General features: G+C 34.2%; 3 protein-coding genes across 3 annotated transcripts; 1 reads left to right on the top strand and 2 right to left on the bottom strand.

Moving 5' to 3' along the window:
* The first annotated feature begins 2,271 nt into the window (after positions 1–2,271).
* LOC121982424 (la-related protein 1B-like) lies at positions 2,272–6,844 on the top strand. Its single transcript, XM_042535473.1, has 5 exons — positions 2,272–3,006; positions 3,087–3,823; positions 3,900–3,990; positions 5,784–5,855; positions 6,178–6,844. The coding sequence occupies exons 1-5, from the start codon at positions 2,572–2,574 to the stop codon at positions 6,469–6,471; spliced, it is 1,629 nt and encodes a 542-aa protein (XP_042391407.1). The 5' UTR covers positions 2,272–2,571; the 3' UTR covers positions 6,472–6,844.
* A 2,286-nt stretch (positions 6,845–9,130) lies between these two features.
* Positions 9,131–10,147, bottom strand: LOC121983386 (myb-related protein Zm38-like). The gene is made up of 2 exons (XM_042536322.1): positions 9,826–10,147; positions 9,131–9,640 (listed from the first exon to the last, which is right to left on the bottom strand). The coding sequence occupies exons 1-2, from the start codon at positions 10,086–10,088 to the stop codon at positions 9,340–9,342; spliced, it is 564 nt and encodes a 187-aa protein (XP_042392256.1). The 5' UTR covers positions 10,089–10,147; the 3' UTR covers positions 9,131–9,339.
* Positions 10,148–13,737: 3,590 nt separating this feature from the next.
* LOC121982423 (L-ascorbate peroxidase 3-like) lies at positions 13,738–18,610 on the bottom strand. Its single transcript, XM_042535472.1, has 9 exons — positions 18,427–18,610; positions 17,258–17,382; positions 16,051–16,100; positions 15,117–15,182; positions 14,997–15,045; positions 14,625–14,707; positions 14,459–14,538; positions 14,273–14,375; positions 13,738–14,150 (listed from the first exon to the last, which is right to left on the bottom strand). The coding sequence occupies exons 1-9, from the start codon at positions 18,537–18,539 to the stop codon at positions 13,959–13,961; spliced, it is 861 nt and encodes a 286-aa protein (XP_042391406.1). The 5' UTR covers positions 18,540–18,610; the 3' UTR covers positions 13,738–13,958.
* Positions 18,611–19,711: the final 1,101 nt, after the last annotated feature.

The following is a 19,711-nucleotide window of genomic DNA, read 5'->3' as shown; positions in this document are numbered from 1 at the left end:
GAACTTTTGAATATTTGAGTTTGACTTGTTTATAATCGAGTCGAACTCAAGTTTTATTTAACGAATATATTAATGGCTCACGAACTTTTATGCTTAAACGAACTTAATAAATATAAATTATAAATTTAAATATTCATTAAAAACTAAATTATATATTTAGAAAAAATTATAGTATTCTTATTAAAATTTATAATTTTATTCTAATAAATAAATTTAATATATTAATCTATATGTTTCATAAGTAGAGTATAAAATCTATAAATTCAATATCAAAATTATTATTTTTTATTTAAAAGTTGATTCATGAATTTAATGAATATGTTCACGAGCTAACAAACCGAATATTGTGAAACTTGAGCTTGATTTATTTATCTTAAGGAGTCTCATTAAACGAACTCAAACGAACTTTTATCGAATCGAGATTCGAATAACTCGTGAACGATTTGGTTCATTTACACTCCTAGGGGTTATAAAGAGATGGTAGTAAATCATCTCCTGCAACACGTATTCCCCCTCCCACTTAATGTTTAGTTATTATAATTTATTTTGTATTAATCTTGAATGGATTGACGAGAGTACTTTAGGTGTAATTATCTTTTTTTTTTATTTTTTTTTTTTTTATTTTGCCACATTCTTTTTTTTCTAGGAAAATTTAAATTAATGTTGAACTAATTTCGTTTAATATTAAAATAATTTTAATTGAATGTTTTTTTTTTTTGAAAAAAATACCTTTTTATTGTTTTTTTTATTTAGTCTTTTTAAAAGAGTCAAATACGTATGAAGAAAGGTCAAAATCAAACCTTCACACTTTCCAAACTTCCCCCCTGTTTACGAGGAATTTCAACCAAACCTAATCAACACGTTCAAGGAGATTTTGACCTAATTTCATGCGCCACTTTAATTATCTTACAACGCGTATATAATTTTAAATTATATGTTTTTATTTTTAATAATTAGATGTCTAAACTTTATCTCAACTTAGACATAATTAAAGATTAATTTTCAGAATATTCATATCTATTAGAATATGAATTGTTTGTTCTCCTAAATATTTTACCAATACACTACATTTATGAGGATAATTTTAAATTATATAAGTGATACACGACAAGATTAGTCCCTTAAACCCCTAGATTTTGAATGGTCAACCTTTTTTTTTTTTTTTAACTAAATATATTTTATACATCCTTAAGGTTAATTAATCATTTTGGAATAGCACAAGTTCATAACGTCACTTGTTAATAATATTTTCGTCTTAATTTAATCTAGTCATCAAGATATATTTAGGATTTAACGTTTGTTCAATTTTGAACGCTAATATAATAATATAAAAATGAACGCTAATATAAAAATAATATAAATCTTAAAAATAAAAAAAATGCAATATCTTCTATTGTGATTTGATAATACCATCAATATTTTTATTTTAACTAAATTATCTATACTTTTAATTTTATGCATAACATATTATTAGTTCGTATAATATTTTATATATTTTTTTCACTTATATTATTTTTAATTAAATAATTAAAATATTTTTGTGATATGTTAAACTAATAATTTAATAGTCAAAAACTAACTGAACCTAATACAGAGAATTTGAGTTTAGTTAGCAAATGGTGCAATTGTGTCTTAAGAAATATATTTCAATTTTAAATTTTGATACATGAGTGAAAAAGAAAATTAGTAGAATATATATATAGAACTTGTAAAACTAATGACTCCGAGTCGGATATGAATAATAATTTGATGTAGTGAAGACTAGACTTATTTTATGATATCATGTGTTCATCGTTTATGCTATGCTCTAGGATTTATTCGATGGATTATCATTTTTTAATTTAATTTCATGGTTGATAAAAATTTAAAAAATAAACATAATATCTTTTAGGTTGTTTTTAGTCCTTGTCACTTGTCATACGATTAGTACTTAAATTATTATTCATAATTTAAGTAATAAAAACTTATTAAATACATTTGGCAAGAAATCAAAATATATTATTTGATTAAAAAAATATATATTTACCATTTATGTGCAATTTTTTCTTTAAAAATACAAACGTTGTTTAAATAAAGAAAAACGATTTTAAGGAAAACGCTGCTGACGTAAGCATAGGACCTTCCATTTTAAATTGAAGTTTTCCGAGGAGTAATTTGACAAATTCAAAAGTAAAAGTATTATGTCGAAAACTTTAAAACTTTGAAAGGCAAAATGAAAAATTTTCCTCTGTTTTTTAAATGGCCTCTCTACTCGAGCGGAGAAACGAGAGAAAGGGAGCGAGAGAGAGAGCGAGAAGAGCGCGAGCGATGCAGGGTGAGAGAGGCGAGAGCGAAAAGAGAGAGATCTGCTGAAGAATTTTTTGTTTTTTTTGCCCTTTTTGCGATCAATTAGTTCTGTTTCCTTTAATTTTCTCAAACTTTTTCTTTTCGTATACATTTTGATTCGATATTGTTCATCGTCTTCCTGCGATTGAATTTTATTTCTTGTCTATATATTTTTTTTCTCACAATTGTTTTTTGGGATTCCCTGATCCCGGAATCGGTAGAATCCTAAACCTCTCGTCCTTGATCATGTCGCCGGCCTTCAATTCCTCTTCTTCGTTCACGGGCCCTGCCGCTGGCAGGCCTGCCGGGCGCGGCCTCGCTTCCCCCTGGAGCCACGTCGTCCGCGTGGAGGCCGACGCGGCCACCACCGCTCCTTGGTTGTATCCGCATCCTGAGCCCGTAGATCGTTCCTTGCCCTCCGATCTCGCCCCCGAGAGCTCGTCCTCGTCCTCGATCGCCTCCCTCCGGCCGCTCGAGGCGGTAGCCGAGGAGCAGGGGAGCGGCGGCAATGCGGCTGGAAAGAAGGCTTGGAATGTCCTGAGCAACGGGGATAGCGAGGGGGGCGCCGTGATGGGAGCCACTTGGCCTGAGCTTTCGGAGTCCGCCAAGTCCATCGCCAAACCGACCTCCTCCTCGGAACCCTCCTTGGTTGTTCCTGATGGATCGGACACTACTCACGAGGTAATGCTATATTTTCGGATCTGCCATTTCGTAGGAAAATTTTATCTTGATTCTCTGGTTCTTGTTTGTGCCAATTTTAGGTCCCTCTGATGGCTCCTCCGAAGGCAACTTCTAACAATCCTAACCCTAATTCTAATCGAAGCCCGGAGATTCCCGCTCGTCAGAAATCCATTCCTAAAAGTAATTCCATCAAGAGGGGCGGCAGCAGCAGTGGTTCCCAGGCTAATGGATCACCATCGCATCAACAATCCCCCACGCCAGAGATCACTCCGATTGCTTTGGAAGAGGGCTCGGGTTCTTCTCCCAACGGTCCCAGCAAGGGCAGCAACTGGGAGCCCAATAGGAATGGCGGATTGACGACACAACACCACGGTGAGGATGATCACCGTGGGGGGTTCAACAGAAACCGACGAGGAAATAATAATGGTGGCGGGGGCTTCCATCAAGGAGGTGTTAGCTGGAATTCTGCTCGAGGTTTTAATAACAGAGATCAACTAATGCCCATGCCTATGCCATTGGTTCAGCAGAGGGGTTACTCGCAGTCGTTTGTTCAACAACCACCGCCTCCTCCTCCGGTTCCATTCATCGGAATGCCTCCCCTTGTCCGGCCTATTGTTACTCCAATCGTCTATCCAGGTTCTTCTCTTTCAGATGTTCCTCATGTCTATGGTATGCCCCCTCCACCACCAATTGATCCACTGAGGAATGCACCCTTTATTCATCATCAAGCCCCACCGGCTATACCTTCTACTGTGTACATAGCCCCGGTGGAACATTTTCGCAGCATGATACTCCAGCAAATAGAATATTACTTCAGGTAATCATTTTTGCGCTCATATATCATATTTTAACCAGAAACTCTTAGTTTTGTTTATGTTGTCTTTGCTTTGCAGTTTTGATAACTTGCTGAAGGACACCTATTTGAGACAGAAAATGGATGATCAGGGATGGGTTCCCATCTCCCTGATTGCAGGGTTTAATCGCGTGAGTAGTTAGTGTTTACTTCTCTCTCGCCTGTTCTAGGGTCTGATTTGATTTTACTTTTTCTTTAAATGCTATTTTTCAACTTCCGACATTAATAAATTCATAATGTTTTTATGATGTCAGTCTTGAAATTTTTATCATTAATTTGGTGCAGTATCACAAATATTCTGTGTAATTAGCTGAATCTGAAAGACTTGATAATTGTAATTCTTTCTCAACATGCACATATATGGAAGATTTCTAGCACATTATCAGAAAATTGTTTGGGTTAGAATCTCATATTACACTGTGCAATTTGTCACATTACTTGGAATTTTTTATAACTCTGCTATGTCTGGAATCTTGAATGGTGCACATTCACAGTTTGAATGTAGTTATTCTCAATTTTCATGCATGTACATAGAGTTTGGTTCACATGTTACCAAAAAATTATTTCTAACTGTCGCACCAAGTTGGTTCACATTTACATATAAGTTTACTCCTGTCTTCAGATTCATATAAGTCGTGCCACTTCGAAAGCTGATTTATCTTTACTAGAACATGATATGGACGTCATACCATATTATGGTTTCACACAGCATATTGTGTTAATTATGCTTCAAGATATAATGTGTTAGGTGATGATCTCTTTAGGTTTCAGATCTTAGATTGGTCATTTTCTAGTTAGTGTAGTATAACAACAGAATTGGGCCTGATCTAACTTATTCAAGATAGAGATCATCGCCCAGTCTGACTCTACCCTAGGGGAGGGTAAGGGAAGGACTGTATGATCTGGTGACTGGTTGTTTGGTGCTGGCGTCCAAAGTAAGGAGGTGATGTTATCATTGGGATTGTACATTGGACAATTCCTTGGGAACCACAACCTTCTCCTGTAGATGTATCAGGGAAAGAGAAATAGTGTTTTGTTCATAGAAGAGGGATAAAGAGCACATAGAAAATTTGATAAAAAGCTGCAATTTCTTTCATTTGTATGTGTATGTATAGAACACATTACACTTGCAACATTTCTTCCATTAATATGAGAGACTCCTTTCATTTAGCACTGTATCTTCCACTAAATTACACCAGCAATTACATATCTTCTACTAGCATAAGAAATTTATATTTCAACACCGCACTACTATTAGAAGCTGCACAACTACTTGATTTCTTCCATTAACATAAGATACTCTGATAATTCAGTATCATAACCCCAAAACTGCACAACTACTTGCACCATTAACTACCACAAATTCAAACCATGCCCTCAATTGCTGTCACGCCATTTCTTCAATTGCTACCACTGCCAACTATGGGTAAAGATCGTGCTTATTCAGCTACTTCTTATGCATCTTCCTCTTGTAATAACGGAGTATCCTTCTTTGGCCATTTCCACTTCACAAGTCATATCAAAGGATCTGTAGATGCATGCATCTCGTTTCCTCATGTTCTGTTGTTGCTCTAGCATAGATTTATTTGGGGCGAGCAGCAACTTGAAGGTTATTTGAAATTTATATATCAACGATAAATATTTAGCTAGACTACAACAAAATGTTTTCATTATCATAAAAAATCGGGTGAAAATAATTCAAGATCTAAGTTTTTGTAATTATAGCACCATTATTTTTCTTAATCTTGAGCTGACCACTTATATAGTTATATTTGGGGGATTCTTTAATTTCTTCCAAAATTCGGAAGTGAATTTTAACTGCATTGTCTGAAGATTAATGTTATAATCTGTTGTTAGCCAACATATCATTGTCTTCTTTGTTGTCTTGATTGTCGGATTTCTCTCTATTTCTTCATATTTGCAGGTTAAACAATTAACAAACGACATACCATTTATATTGGAGTCGCTTCGAGGTTCAACTGTTGTGGAAATACAGGTATTAAAAATGTCTAAATTTGTTTGGTTTGACAATTTTTGACTACTTAACTATAATATTTAGCATGTCTGCCCCCAACTTAAGTAGTTTACCAATTTTATATGGCGATTTTATTCTTAATTCATTAAATGCTTCTATTGTTACTACAATCCATTGTTGCTCTTCGTTCCAATCATTTTTGTTCATACGCATAAGATATATTTCCAAGTTTACTAAAATCTTATGATTCAGTAAACAGTTGAGTTTCATCAATGAACTATTTGCTCCCTTTTCTTCTTGATACTCTTATAATTTATGGGATGCTTTATGTGCTGTGTTGCAGGGTGAGAAAATAAGGCGACGAAATGATTGGATCATTTGGATTCTTCCTCCAATACCACACCAACATGGCATTGTTTCTCGTCCTCAGTATACATCTAGCGTTGATTTAATTCTGGCTCATGTGCAGAACCTTGGCTTATCTGAGAGGGGTTCTGGTTCTCGGCTCAACAATATTAGTCGTCCGATCGGTATGGGGTTTGGTAGAACAGTGTCTGAGAATTTGAATACCCAGAGACGTGATGGAGCTTCTGTGAATGCGATAAACAAAGTTTCAAGTAGATCAATTGCCAGTTAGGAGAAAGTACTTGTTGGAGCATTCTCCTCGCAACAACATTTGTCTCTCTCGAAGGTTATCTAATAAAGTCCCAAAAAAAACACAAAAAAATTAAAATAAATAAAAATTTCAAACGGGAGCAAATAAAACTACTTTGGGTAGATTCGTTGTCGTTGGATTTCATGGAATTTGGGATGCTTTGAGCAGATTTGGACTAAAAGGGATAGCTGGATGTCTACCAAACTACCTTCATCAACTTTTGTTTTTTATGATTAGCCAATAATTTTGCTTATTTGATAAATAATTCAACACAGGTTCACAAAACTGTTTATGTGAACTAGTTTGGAATAAAGTGTTGTTTGAACATGTTTATCTATTTAGACATTTATTTATTCATGGATTGCTATTCAATCTATCTATTTATTTGAATTACTTTTTTTTGTATGCATCATATTTTTTGATTGACTTATTTAAGTTAGACTAACTTTTGGACGAGCTCCAAGCTTCTTTTGGTGAGCACTTTTATTTTTACTGTAAAATTTGTACAGTTCTCAGAGTTGGAAACACTTTTAGTTCAATATTATATTTTATGGTCAACTTAACATACTCGTGATTCGGCCTACTCGGTGAGCTCACTTACTTGACCCTTTCGGGCCATCTTGTCTGTTTGGCCTGACTGCTTCCTCCTACTTGTTCACCCAATTGAGCTCTTTGGCAGGCTAAAAATAGCTTCACTATCTCTTGTATAGTGATGAATAAAAATAATATTTAAGCTGTAATTATTTTATACATTGTTATTATTTTAAATAAATGTCCTATTTAGAATTACATAACTAATTAAATAAAAACTTATTTTGAAAATAACCTCAAATTTATAAAACAACATTATATATATATTTGCAAGATTTTTAAATGCTTATGTTTTCAGATACTTAAAAATAAAACAAAAACTATTATTTTTAAAATCAAACACATATTACATATGATTTTATTCTCCCCTATTGAACAGACCAAACACATCTACTTGCCAAAATCGAACCAAATTGAGATTATTGTAAGAAAATTTTGATTTGACTCAGTTTAGTTTTTCGGTCGTCTTTATCCTTTGAGACATCTGGTATTGTAGTTTCCATTGGAAAAGGACTCCTCATTGATAACTTGACTATTATTCGGTCATACTCATCCCATTACATTTCTGGCACAATTCAAATTTCTTCATGTAGCTGAACTTGCCTTAGTTATTGCGAAGATTCTCAGTATGAAATGGGAACCTCTGGTTATCACCAACCTTCTACAATGTCGCATTCTCATAGCTCTTTCACGCTTATGCTTTGGAAAAATCAGCAACAGGACTTTTCAAGCCATATTCCAGCATTCTCTCATCACTCAGTGCTAATGCATTCATCACCAGACCTTTAATGCCATGTTTTCCTTGTGTGTATCCCCTTCTTTCTGGGTCCTTACTCCAGCCATGACTTCCCTGCAGTTGTCAATCCTTGTGCTAGAAAAATGAGCACCGGGATCATTCAAGTTTGCAGATGCAGTTTTATAGTTTTCCAGATAAAACAAAACGGCGATGCACGAGTCGATGGGGTTTATCGACCATTTACCAGATTCAGAAGCAACTCGAACAATTCGCGTGTCCATCCAAGTGCCATTTGATGATCCCTGACAGTGATCGAGCAGGTTGTGAGCACCGCATGATGCATTGTATAATCTGGTTAATTTGTTCTTGATCATGCCCACTGTTGTGTTGAGAGCAACATGTTGAATTGCTTTCCTTTGACATTTTGGGTTGGTGTAGTGATCAGGTTATAGCTAATTCTTATCAAAACAGGCGGATAGTCTAGGCATGACAATGCTGCATGTCGAGCATCATAAGAGTGTTTCCCTTGTTTACTTGAGGAACATGTTTGGGATTATCGAGTGATATCTATAGAAAACAAGAAACAAAGGTATTTTGATTGAATTACAATTTTAACTAGTCCTCCATTTATTGACAAGTTCAATCAACTCTCTACTTCAAATTTGAAAACGATGGATTTGATGATATACTATTCAACATTTTGAACGAAGATTCTTCTCATCCATCAAAGTTCCCCTTTTTGATTTTGCTCTACAAATCAAATCCTCATTTCACACTACGATATATCTGCTAGTTTTGCATCTGAACATGAAAGCACATGTAGCTGACTTGACTTTTAAGAAGTCAATAGAAATGGAATTTAATTAGCCTATCTATCAATTTCGAGAACAATCAATCAATTATATGTTTATTATTAATTAATGTTGCTCAAGGAGAAGCCAACAAATTAAATAGGATTGATTGCCAACCACCCTTAGTAAGGAAGATCAACTCGATTTCCATAGACTATCCCTCCACAAAAATTCACCATGGAGGGCCTCTCTATTGACGATATATACGATGTTAAACTTAGTGATTTCATAAAATGAAATGAGAGGAAGCCAAAACATAGGGTTGTCGACTACCAATGCGCACCGTCTTCATCTTAGTGAAATGACAATAACATATCTTCTTAATATAAATTGATATAGCTTAGATAGCCGAGTTGATTATCAATAGGTTTATAAAATTAAGCAAGGATTGAATCCCGGATTTCACCTTTTACCGAATTAATAGAAATTGATATAGCCCCTAAGCATGATGCAACTGTAAAGCTTTTAGCAGACTACCCAAACATCGACAATTGTATTGCTTTATCTTCTCATAATTGTAACAACAAAAAAAAAAGGAAAACATAAAAGAGGAGAAAGCGAATTCTCATCCCTCTCTTCTCTTATCACAAACTTATTTATCTTGCAAACTAAACACAATTTTCTCTATTTTTTTCCTCTTTATAAAAACACGCATACACTTTTTAAAATCTACTACTTGATCATCTGAAGATTCCTTCTATAGTCTAATGTAGTGTTGCTCGGCACGACGCACTTAGGTTCTTGCTGAAAGCTCGGAAGGCCCATGCACAGCTCCAAGTTGAGGTCAGGACACCTCGGTGCCTCCTCCGACCGCCACCCCTTCTCCTCGCTCTTCTCACAAGTCGCATCAATCGGCCGGTGTGTGCTCGGGTCCACTCCCTTGCTTAGTAGCTTTCTCTTGATGTGTGTGTTCCAGTAGTTCTTGATCTCGTTGTCGGTCCTCCCCGGCAATCTCCCTGCTATCAGTGACCACCTATATATTTTTTAAGGAAAAAATTAAAAAGACTATCATTAAAATATCTGATTGAGGAATGATTGCTCAATTATTTAATTATGACGAAAAGTTCATAGAAAATCATAAAAATATTTGATTGATGGACTAATTGATTGATTATTTATCGTAAAAAAGTGTTCATAGCAAATGATAAAGTTGCTTACTTGTTGCCTAGGCGAGAGTGGAGATGGATGATGAGGGCATCCTCTTCCTCGGTGAAGTTACCGCGCTTGAGGTCGGGACGGAGATAGTTGATCCACCGGAGGCGGCAACTCTTGCCGCATCGGAGGAGACCGGCCGCCTTGGGGAGGGAGCGCCAACGACCTTCGCCATGGGCCTTGATGTGTGCGATAAGGCGCTGATCTTCCTCTTTCGTCCAAGTTCCTTTGTTGGTGTGAGCCTTTTCGCAGCAGGGAGATCTTACCATTTTTTAGTTTGACTCCCTACTTGAGTTTGAAGACCTCTTTCCTTGCCTTTTAAAGGTTTAGGGTGGAAGTTTATAGTTTGAAGATAAAATAAATGATTGATAGATATTTTTATACAACCATATTTTTTTTAATTACAAAAAATGAAGAATTAAGGCACATAAAATTATTATTTACTTTTTAGCCGTGGTTAACTTTGTTTATCCCTCTTCATCAGATCGGAAATTTTTTTTATACATAAGGAAATGGTCCCCAACTCTAATTATAATAGGATCGTGATTATAATTTAATCGTAGTTAATTGTGATTTCTTTGAGTTCATATTTCTATTTAGATTGTAATTTGGTTCGAGACAGAAGACCGGAAGTCATCCGGAGGTCCGTCGTCTCTCTCGATCCAAACTAGTGATGACAATGGATCGAGTTTGGGTCAGATTCTATATCCTTCGTTTCTATATCCATCGAGTATAGGATCTCCGATGGGTATATCCATACCCATTAAATGATTGGATATCTTCTATAGTTATAATTTTTTTTTCTTTCTATCCAACTATTATCATTCAACAAAAATATATTAAAATTAACAACCTCTATATATATATATATATATATATATATATATATATATATATATTAAAAAAATAAATTAAACATCTATATAGTCTTCTACTAATATCAACAAAAATATGAAGTTGATTTTGAAAAAAGAAAAATTTCTTTAATATATATATATATATATATATATATATATATATATATATATATATATATATATATATATAATTTAATCGGATATTCGGGTCGGGGTATTGGATATTGATAATTCCTCCATACCCTTCTTCATTCGGGTCAGATGTCGAATCCTCCATCGGGTTCGGATGAAATTATCATCCCTAATCCAAACTACAATATGGATAAGAAGATAAATATAAGAAAATTTCAATCAATTATCGTTGAATCAGATCATGACCATAATCTAACCACAATGAGATTATGGATCATCCTTCAATCCACAAAATATAGAGATCCTTGTTCCCTCTTCATTGGTAGCTCTTTTGGTAGAAAAACAAAAAAAAAAATCACAATATTGCAAAACACAATAAGTGCATGCACCACATCAACAGCAAAAGGGTAAACACATAATCAGTGAGGGAATCTTGACCTAAACACCTACCCATGAACAATGATCACAAGTCAACTACTACTAATATTTTTTAATTTTTATAAAGCATAAAAATAGCTTCTTACACTGTAAAGTAAAATTATGTACAATAATTTTTTTCCTAATTAAAAAAAATTATTTTAATTTTGGATGTTAAATATCCTTTAGTTTTTGATGCCTATCCATAGAGTCAATGTCTATTCCTCTTTTGTCATTTAGTCGAGTGCATATCAAGAAAAAACAAGTATATTTTTTCAACAAACATTTTTATATTCCTTCTAGAATCAATCTTTTTATTTTTATTTTTTAAAATAATGAAGTCTATCCAAAATTCTCGAATGGCACAAATCTTAGAAGATATTTTAAGGGAATACTTTCTTTAAAAAATATATTTTTAATTGTATTTTCTTTAGTGGCCCATCGAAGACTTTGCTCAAAGTTCAGTGATGGTAGATTTTTATGAAAAATGTTAGTATCTTTTTTTTCAAGTCCAAGAGACACTTTAGTAACAATAATTTAGTGTTGTTTGTATTAACAAATTAAGAAGCTATCGAAACTAAAAATTAGCACATAACTTCATTTATTATTAAAAAAGTTAAAAATAAAAGGTTTTTTAAAACATAGGAATCAAAGAAGAAGAAGGAGAGTTCTTTGAACATACGAGGAAATTATAGTCCCAATATAGAATTTGAAATGAGATTAAGACATTTGAGACATAGCAATGACTCAATGAGTGTTTTTCGTGGATGACCCACTGAATTTTAACTTACAACTTAACTAATTCACTTAACACGAGTAAGTTGGGCTCGATAACTAGGAGAGTAGATCCCCTGGTCCGTAAATTACGGATCATGGAATGGTCCATTACACGAGGATCCTTGATTTAGATGGACCCCATCTTTAAATAGGTGGGATCCATCCAAATCAAGGATTCACATCAGTAGACTATCTTCTGATCCGTAATTTACGGACTAGAGGATCCCTACTGTGGTAACTAGGTACATATGAAAGTCTTTATCAAAGATCCATCAACAACTAGTAAGGTATCGGGCAAGTTGTAGCTAGGTGAAATAAAGAGAAGGACCGACCCCAAAATGAACTTGATTAGGTTCATCCTCCAAATGTCGTTTATAAGAAGTCAAGTGGCCCCATGAATGAACCGAGGAGGAGGTAGGTAAGACTTTGTTATTCTCTGTTATTTCGTAGTATCAATACATTTTCCTATGCCACGCAGCGACATAATTATCTTTCCACTCGCACAAGTCTATGTCTTTTCATTGTTTCTTTCTAACCAAGTTATGCGCTTCTGTAATTCATGTCCTTATCCCGATAGAGACCGATAAAAGTTTAGTCCACTAGATCATTGCTTGAGCTAAATATCAATCAACCAAATTGTTTATATAAAAAGATGTACTTAAACATAAAGTAAATAACGGATGCAAAATTAAAATAGCAAAAATAAAAGTTAATAATTTTGAGCTCAAATCTCCGAGTAAAAAACAAAAATGAATTAGAGATGGACCATTTATAATTACGGTTGAATCGTAAGTATGATCATATCGTAATTAGTTACGATTCTTTCGTAGATTTATCGTCCCCTAAATTATAATTTGGATCAGGACGAGTACACCTAAGAAGGGATCATTACTAATTGCGATCAGATTATGATCATAATCCGATCTCAATTACAAATAGTCTATCTTTTGATTATTTTTTTATGGACCAGAAAAAATATATTTTTTTATGTACCAAAGGATCTGGCATAGTAACTAAGTCAATATATCATCAAGACAACAATATTTTCTTTAATGTCTAATTTGATAAGGGATTAAAAGTTTTATTCGGTTAATTAAAAAATTTATTATTTTTTTAAAATATTAATTAATTTTTAAAAAATATTAATTATTCCGTTAGATGTCAATGTTAAAAAAATCAAAATTCTATTAGTTAATTATTCGATTAAATTAATTAACTAAATTCGATTATACTGAATCGATATTAAAAATTTAAAAGGATAGTCCGATGTAGGAATCTCCCTTCATATGAGATTAAAAGTTTAAAAGGATAATCCGATGTACAAATATCCTGTTATATGAGATCAGGAAATAATAATTTTACTATTATAATGAGACTTTCATAAAGTAATATTTTTTTAATTATATAATTCATGATTCTCCTCTTCAGTTCTGATTTAATCAAAAATTTAATTATTTCAATTTTCAACATAGCTGTCTAACTGATAAGATTCATTGCTTTTGTGGAAATGATAAAGACTAGCTTTTTGAATTTCTAGTGAACTCAAACCTGGCTGCCCTTTACCCAATAGTAAAGGCAAGTTTTAGTAAAGACTAGCTTTTTGCTTTTGTGGAAATGATAGTCGAATTTATTATTTATCAAATATAAAAATGAAAATAAATTCTATCCTAGATGCCAAACACACTATTATTAACAGTGTGGAACACATCTCTGAATAGAAATAAAAGGAATAAACTTAAGGCAAAGTTCCACATATTAAAGTTTCAGATGTCTCAATAAATAACAAAGACTTCCAATCTCCTTAGTTATTACTGTATGGCCTTCTTATATGATAGAATTCGAAAAATGTAGCATGGCATGAATTACTATTGCCATTTAATAACATCTATAGCATTGAATTTATTCTAGATATATTACCTATTTAAGTTGTAGAACCTGATATGAACTTCGGCTATTTCATTTTCTCCGCGTAGCTTCGTAGAAGTAGCTCAAGATCACAACTGCAGCAGCAACAGCAACTCCAAAAGCCCCTTGTGCAAGTATGGTACTATCAGCAACTGACTTGGCAGTTGAACCTCGTGGAGTAAATCCAAGTTCTGATAACTTCTTATGCGACTCCGCATAATCCTTGAAGAAAGCATCCTCGTCCTGCAGAAAGAAACAATTATCATCAGACACAAACATCAGAGACAAAATGTTGAAAGGGTTACAAGGTTAGGGAGGAAGCCAGGAAGGAGAGATTTTCTCAAGGAAATTTCGTGGAATATTACCTTGGCGTACAACTCAACATAGCGTCGAAACTCAGGATCGCCCAACAGAGCCTTGTCAGTCGGAAGCTTCAGAAGTCCCTCTGTTTCTCCCTTGAGCAATTCACTGTTAAAAGTCAAATAGAAGTTGATTTTCAACCGAGTAATCTTGGCATTCAAATATAAATTATGAGTTATTGCTATTCTCACGTAAAATAGGAGTTATCAAATTTCAGGGGTTCACTGGTCCAGGCACCATCGAATCCCGACCTTTCAGGATGAGCTTTCCCCTACATGAGAAAATCAAGTATGAGAGATGCCATGAGATTGCAATCATTAGATGGAGCTGAAGGAGATAAAATGGTGGGATGCCTACCAGCGTGTGGCCACCAGAGAGTGCAACAATATCCTTATCAGTTAACCCCATCCTGCAAAAGACGTCTCTCAGATGGGGTGCACCTGCAAACAAAGAGATAATGTTAATCTATGCAAACGCAAACGTGATGACTTGCTATCTTTAGCAGAAGCAACAAGCAAGAAACATGGTAGTTAAAAGTACAAATAAAATTGTTCGTTTCCAATATGACATTTGCAGATAGAAACCACCATAACTGAGAAAATAGAATAATAAAAAGAACAAACATCTGCAGTTTTACGCAGCACTAGAAATTATGAAAATAAAGAAATACTTTAGGCATCATTCATTCCATGCAAAATGCTATATTGAAATAAACATCCGTAGATAAACCTTTCTTAGCATCAGGAAGTCGTCCTTCTCTTGGGCAAACTGATGAATCCTGGTACAACAAAAGAAAACAATCACCGATAAGCAATTGTTAACCAACGACTAATAGAGTGATCACAATACCCGTCTTCCTGGAACAAACTCAATGGTTGGTCCTCCAGTCACTTCAACTGCTACAACTCCAGCCAACTGGATTTCCAGAATTTGGAGTTAAATTCAGTTCCAAGCTCATTTGATGTGAAAATAAAAAAGAAGCATTGTCTGAAGAAATGTGATGTTTAGTGACCCAGATCTTGGAAGAGAAACCCTTATAATGATATGGGTGGACCATTATAACTTAGACCCTGTAGCTTCTTCTTGAACCAGTTTTAGCAAGTATTTTTGGGCACACCATCTACCATCTTCATCAAAGTTAGAAAACAGAATACACTCCATAGCATATGAAAAATATACAATGTGCCTAAATTGGCATTGAAAATACTTTCATGTTATGGCTTTCCCAGTTGACATAATTTTCAATTTCAGTCAAAATAATTGTCAACCGGTAAGGAAAGGGATAAATGAATTCATGTTACTACTCTTGGTCAGGTAAATTGTTTCCTTTATTTTTTGGTATGACCTATTATCCATATTACTCAGCCTCAAAAACAATTATCCAACACAGGTGTGGATCAAAGTGCCCAACACAGCTATTTCCAAAAGTTTTTACAGGTGATCAACAGGAATACAAGTGTAGAGTGTCAGTACGAAATGGGTATGTAAAGCCTAGAAGAAGAGCCCAAATATCAAGCTTATTATAGTAAAAAAAAAAATCTGAAATTGCAGTCTTAAGAACAGTCTTAATCTTGATCCCTAGCTTACTTAGACTTTCCTAAGCACACTACATTATCGCATATTGAATTTGTGCTTAAAACCCAACTAGTTGTCTAGAAAACAATATTCCATGTATCTAAGTTGAAACAAATATTTCTCATATACATCATTGAAAAGATTGAATCAGAATAGCTCCAATCTGTTTATAAGTAAAATGAAAGAGAATTGAATGTACTATGCTCACCTGATAAAGATCAGCATAAGTAATCCTTGGATGCTTGGACTTCACAGGCTCTGATGACAAGATTGAATATAAGAATGAAAGAGATCATTAAGGTCATGGCACTAGAAAACATTAGTCTCCAAGAAGAGCAATCTAAATAAAAAACAGAGTTAATTACATTACAAACACAATTGTACTTGTTAGAGTTTGCTGATTGATTTTCTTACATTCAAAAAAATGCTTTCTTTGCCTACAGTTATAAACGAGTAATTTTATTTTGACTTTGCAACACAGCAATATGAATTATATTCACAACTTCAATATAGCATTGAACCTCATGTGATTTAGCTGCAAATATTAGATTCTTTTCTGTCTTATTTAGTAACTTTCAAGCAAGTAGTATTACACTTAGCTGACTGAAATAATTGAAATCAAACTCATGCTGTAGCTAAAAAGAACATTACACCATAAATAGTGTAGTTCGTTATGATGCACAAGAAACAATCTTATTTATTGATCAACACCAACAAAATAATATATATTTCTGAATGCATTCATCAGCAACAGAATCTGAGAAACCAAACATGATAGACTTAACAAATCTTCTCAAATTACACAAACTATGTTGGGGCAAATTGACTTCACTAACATAGGTTCTAAAGTGGTAAGCAAACAAACCCTAATAAAGTAATGTCACATGACCCCACATGAAATTTACACTACAAACTCGTGGCATCTCACTCTAACTAAGTTTTTATCAGTAACTACTCCAAAAGATTGTCAGAATCAACTCACAATCAAAAAATCTAAACAGGAAAGCAATAAATAAATCAAAAGGGCAGGTGCTTGGGAGACCACATTCAAAAGAGGCATCTCGGATTCTTATCAAATAACAGCACTGCATAAAAAGAACTTCATGAAGTGTGAAAAAAATGCCACAATGTCTTGGGAGGCCATTTACTATGGAGGCTGTAATCGAAGAATCTATGTTTTGGTATTCTATTAATTTATTCTAATTATAACTAAATACATATTAAAACTGATTCATAGCCATCGAAGTTAATTATATGGTTAAATCTTAATAATATTAATTTTTTAAACAATAGTTTATACATTCAGAGACAGAGTTGGAGATTGAAAGTACTAAAGCAAATATGAACCAGCAAACAATAAAGGCATTTTGCATATAAAATAAGTAATTTTGTTGCCAGAATAAAATGATGCATACCACAGAGATCTATAGCAATTTTTAAGCCAGCATTTGCACCATGAGTATACTCATCCTCATGCCTAATTGAACCATTTGGACCGCCTGTTTTTGTAGTCACATCATAAGTTCCAGCATCATGCCATCTGAAAGAAAACCAGCAAGACTTATTTTATGGAACTTTCATAATACATAATAAAATTAGAATGACAAGTTTAAAATTTTAAACAAAAAGGTTTATTTCTTGACCTCAGGGCAATTTTTAACCTTCTTGTGATTCTCATGTAAGAATCAATTTCCAAAACTTTACTTTTCTTGTTTTTTCCATTTGCAAAAATTCTCTTCCATCCCAAATCTATACATCCTAGATAATTTACTACAATTGATAGGGCAAGAGGTTGACATTAAATAATTAACATACGAAATTCCCTATTTCTGTCCTGTTCAAATGCTCAACGAAAACTTAAATAATTAGCATAGGATATTTTCCAATTCCAACCCGAGCTCCAGCTTCTGAACTTCACAATCTTATCAGTGCTTGTATTTCTTTTCCTTTCCTGATCATACCAACACTCTCCATTATAGTTGCTTTTATGAAATTTACAAGGCAATCTACATGATAGTAGTTAACTACTATCAGTTAGGTCATTCATACAACAGCTTGCCCAACGAAATTATCTAGAAAAGTCGAAAGTAACAAGCGATGATGGAGGCACCTATTGAAAACACTCAATAAACGTAGGAATGAGAGAGGCTGGTCAGATCACTACAATAGAGAAACCAAAACGAGATTCCTTGCATAGAAGGAAGTATTTTGGCAAGCATTCTATAGACAATCAACGCATACTTAGAGGTAAAGATAAAAAAAATAAAAGAAAACATTCTTTCTCTAAGCCGGGCAAGAATTTTCTTTTTCTATCGCAGAAAGCTTTTGTCGGATGATTCACCGACGCGTCTAATTAGATGGATCCAGAAACAGCTTCTTCATAGGCAATTTCAGATGCAATTACAGAAAGATTCACCGACGCGTCTAATTAGGGGGGATCTTTTGTTTGAACTCAATCGATCTCGCGAACCACTCCTTCCATAACTTCGAACGCGGTAAATGCATCTGAACGGTAAAATCGAGCGGCAAAAACTAGCTGACTTGGGGGTTCGAGGGGAAGAAAACTAGTAATAGTAATACTTACGCAAGGCGAAGCATGATGGGGGCGCAGTTCTTGCTGGCGATGAGAGCTCGAAGATCTCTGCGGGCCTTCTCGATCTCCTTGCGGTAGTCCGCGTCCACCACCGGGGCCGCCATTCCTGCCTTGTTGGGGAGAGGGGAGAGGGGAGAGGGTCCTGGCTGGAGAGGGAGTGGGCGAGACTCGCGAATTTGATGGATTTATTTACGGCAAATGGAAGACCGAATGGATGAGAGTCGATTGGTGCACGGTTCCCAGCGTTGTTGACGGGTCAGACTTAACTGGAGCAACGTCAAGATTCGTGCGAAAGACCCAGACTGTAAGATTCTTTTAATGCTTATCCGACGCATCACTAATTACTTCGGATTTTTTTTTTCAAAAAAAATTTATGTATGAGTAAAAAAAATTAAAAGGATAATTTTTTATATATAAAGTGTTTTATTTTAAAAGGAGTCTTAAAGAAGGATCTTAAATTCCATATTATTAGTAAAATCGTCAATTCGGTGGCTCGTTGAGAGTGATTCCATTACCTAAAAGAGAAGTAAATCATAGAAACTTTACTCAATAAAAATAACAAAGTCTCTTGAGCTAAAAATAATAAATAAAAAAAATACATGTCATTATATATAGAAATTTGATATGCTAGCGGATTCGTCCAAATTTGACTCAGGGAGTCTGAAATTGATCTAGACACCTTAAACGACATATGTAGTTGTTTTTTGTTTGTTTTTTTATGAGTTCGGAGGTTAAGCGAATTAGGTTTTACCTTTAAAATTTAGAGATTGAGTTATAGTGTTAAAATAAAAAAAAAATTAAAACTAAAAAAAGTTTAGGTGCTCGTGGAATAAAATATGTGTATTTAGGGTGTTTAAGGTTTATGATTTAAGGAATTTTTAAATTTTAAAAAAGTAAAAAATAAAAAAAAATTGAATTGAGGCATGTAGACGAGTTCGCACGGACAAGTCCGCAACTCTGCGTCAACTTGAACAAAAGCGCTCGAGGCGCTTGGACCTCGAGTAGCTGTTGCGCACTGACGCGGATAATTAAAGTTGCTTAGAGTATGATGATTATACATATAGCTATCGATTATCCCAATCAAATTTTGCTTTTAGAGTTTAGGAGTTGGATTATAGCATTAAGCATAAAAAAATTTAAAACTGAAAAAAAAAAAATAGGTGGACATGAGATGTGCGGCGTAAGATAGATAGCATCTCAAAACTCTCTCTGTATAAAAGTTATCCTACACACTCTGTTGGTGCACACTCCTGACATGTTCGAGTGTCCGGAGTCA

This window comes from Zingiber officinale, chromosome 5A (assembly GCF_018446385.1).
Source record: "Zingiber officinale cultivar Zhangliang chromosome 5A, Zo_v1.1, whole genome shotgun sequence".
NCBI classification, from domain to species: Eukaryota; Viridiplantae; Streptophyta; class Magnoliopsida; order Zingiberales; family Zingiberaceae; genus Zingiber; species Zingiber officinale.
Note: the sequence above shows the minus strand (reverse complement) of the source record. Positions and strands in the feature narration are given on the sequence as shown.